This window comes from Alligator sinensis, unplaced genomic scaffold (genome assembly GCF_000455745.1).
Source record: "Alligator sinensis unplaced genomic scaffold, ASM45574v1 scaffold838_1, whole genome shotgun sequence".
In the NCBI taxonomy this organism is placed as follows: Eukaryota; Metazoa; Chordata; order Crocodylia; family Alligatoridae; genus Alligator; species Alligator sinensis.
In genome coordinates this window covers 282,192-282,794 of record NW_005842996.1, presented here as the reverse complement: position 1 = coordinate 282,794, position 603 = coordinate 282,192, and the positions used below count along the sequence as shown (strand labels likewise).

The 603-nt window shown below is 71.6% G+C and overlaps 1 protein-coding gene across 1 annotated transcript in view; it reads right to left on the bottom strand.

The window, feature by feature from the left end:
* Positions 1-603, bottom strand: part of TARS2 (threonyl-tRNA synthetase 2, mitochondrial) — a gene marked incomplete at its 5' end in the record, with an annotated part of 21,017 nt that extends 20,414 nt beyond the window's left edge. Inside the window, 2 exons of the mRNA XM_025193009.1 lie at positions 65-188; positions 446-603. Coding sequence (XP_025048794.1) covers positions 65-188; positions 446-603 — 282 coding nt within the window. The remainder of the gene's footprint in view (positions 1-64; positions 189-445) is intronic.

The following is a 603-nucleotide window of genomic DNA, read 5'->3' as shown; positions in this document are numbered from 1 at the left end:
CCTCTGGGGGGGGTGGCCACGACTGGGGAGGTGGGGATCCCCCCCCGTCTCTGCCCCAACTCACTGCCTGCCCCTCCGGGGAGTCAAAGTGGAGGAAGTCGAGGGTGGCATCTCCTTCAAGCGGGCGCTCCAGGTCATACAGGGCCCCGTTCACCCGTGCGGCCACTGCCTCTTTGGCCAGGTCCCTGCTGCAGTGAGGGGGGAGAGAAGCAGTCAGGGAGACCCGGGCGCAGAGCAGGGAGGTCTCTGCTCTCCACCTCCCCGACAGCCCCAAGACTGGCCTCCCACAGCCCCCTCCCCAGATCCAGGAGACTCCACGGGGTTTGACCCCCCTGCCCTGCCTCGAGGGGAGTGCAGCAGTGGGGCTTGAACCCAGGGTCCCCCCGACCCAGCCAGGCCTCACGGGACAGGCGAGAGCGGGGCCGAGCCCCGCGCTGGGCGGTACCTGATGCGCACAGCGATCTCGTAGGGCGTCGTGCGCCCGGCCTCGCCCTCCAGGTGCCGGCCATCGGGCAGCACCACGCGGATGGGCCCCCGCGCCTCGGCCTGTCGCTGGGCCTGGGCCGCCTTCAGCTCCGCGTAGAGCCGCAGCCGCTCGGCGGT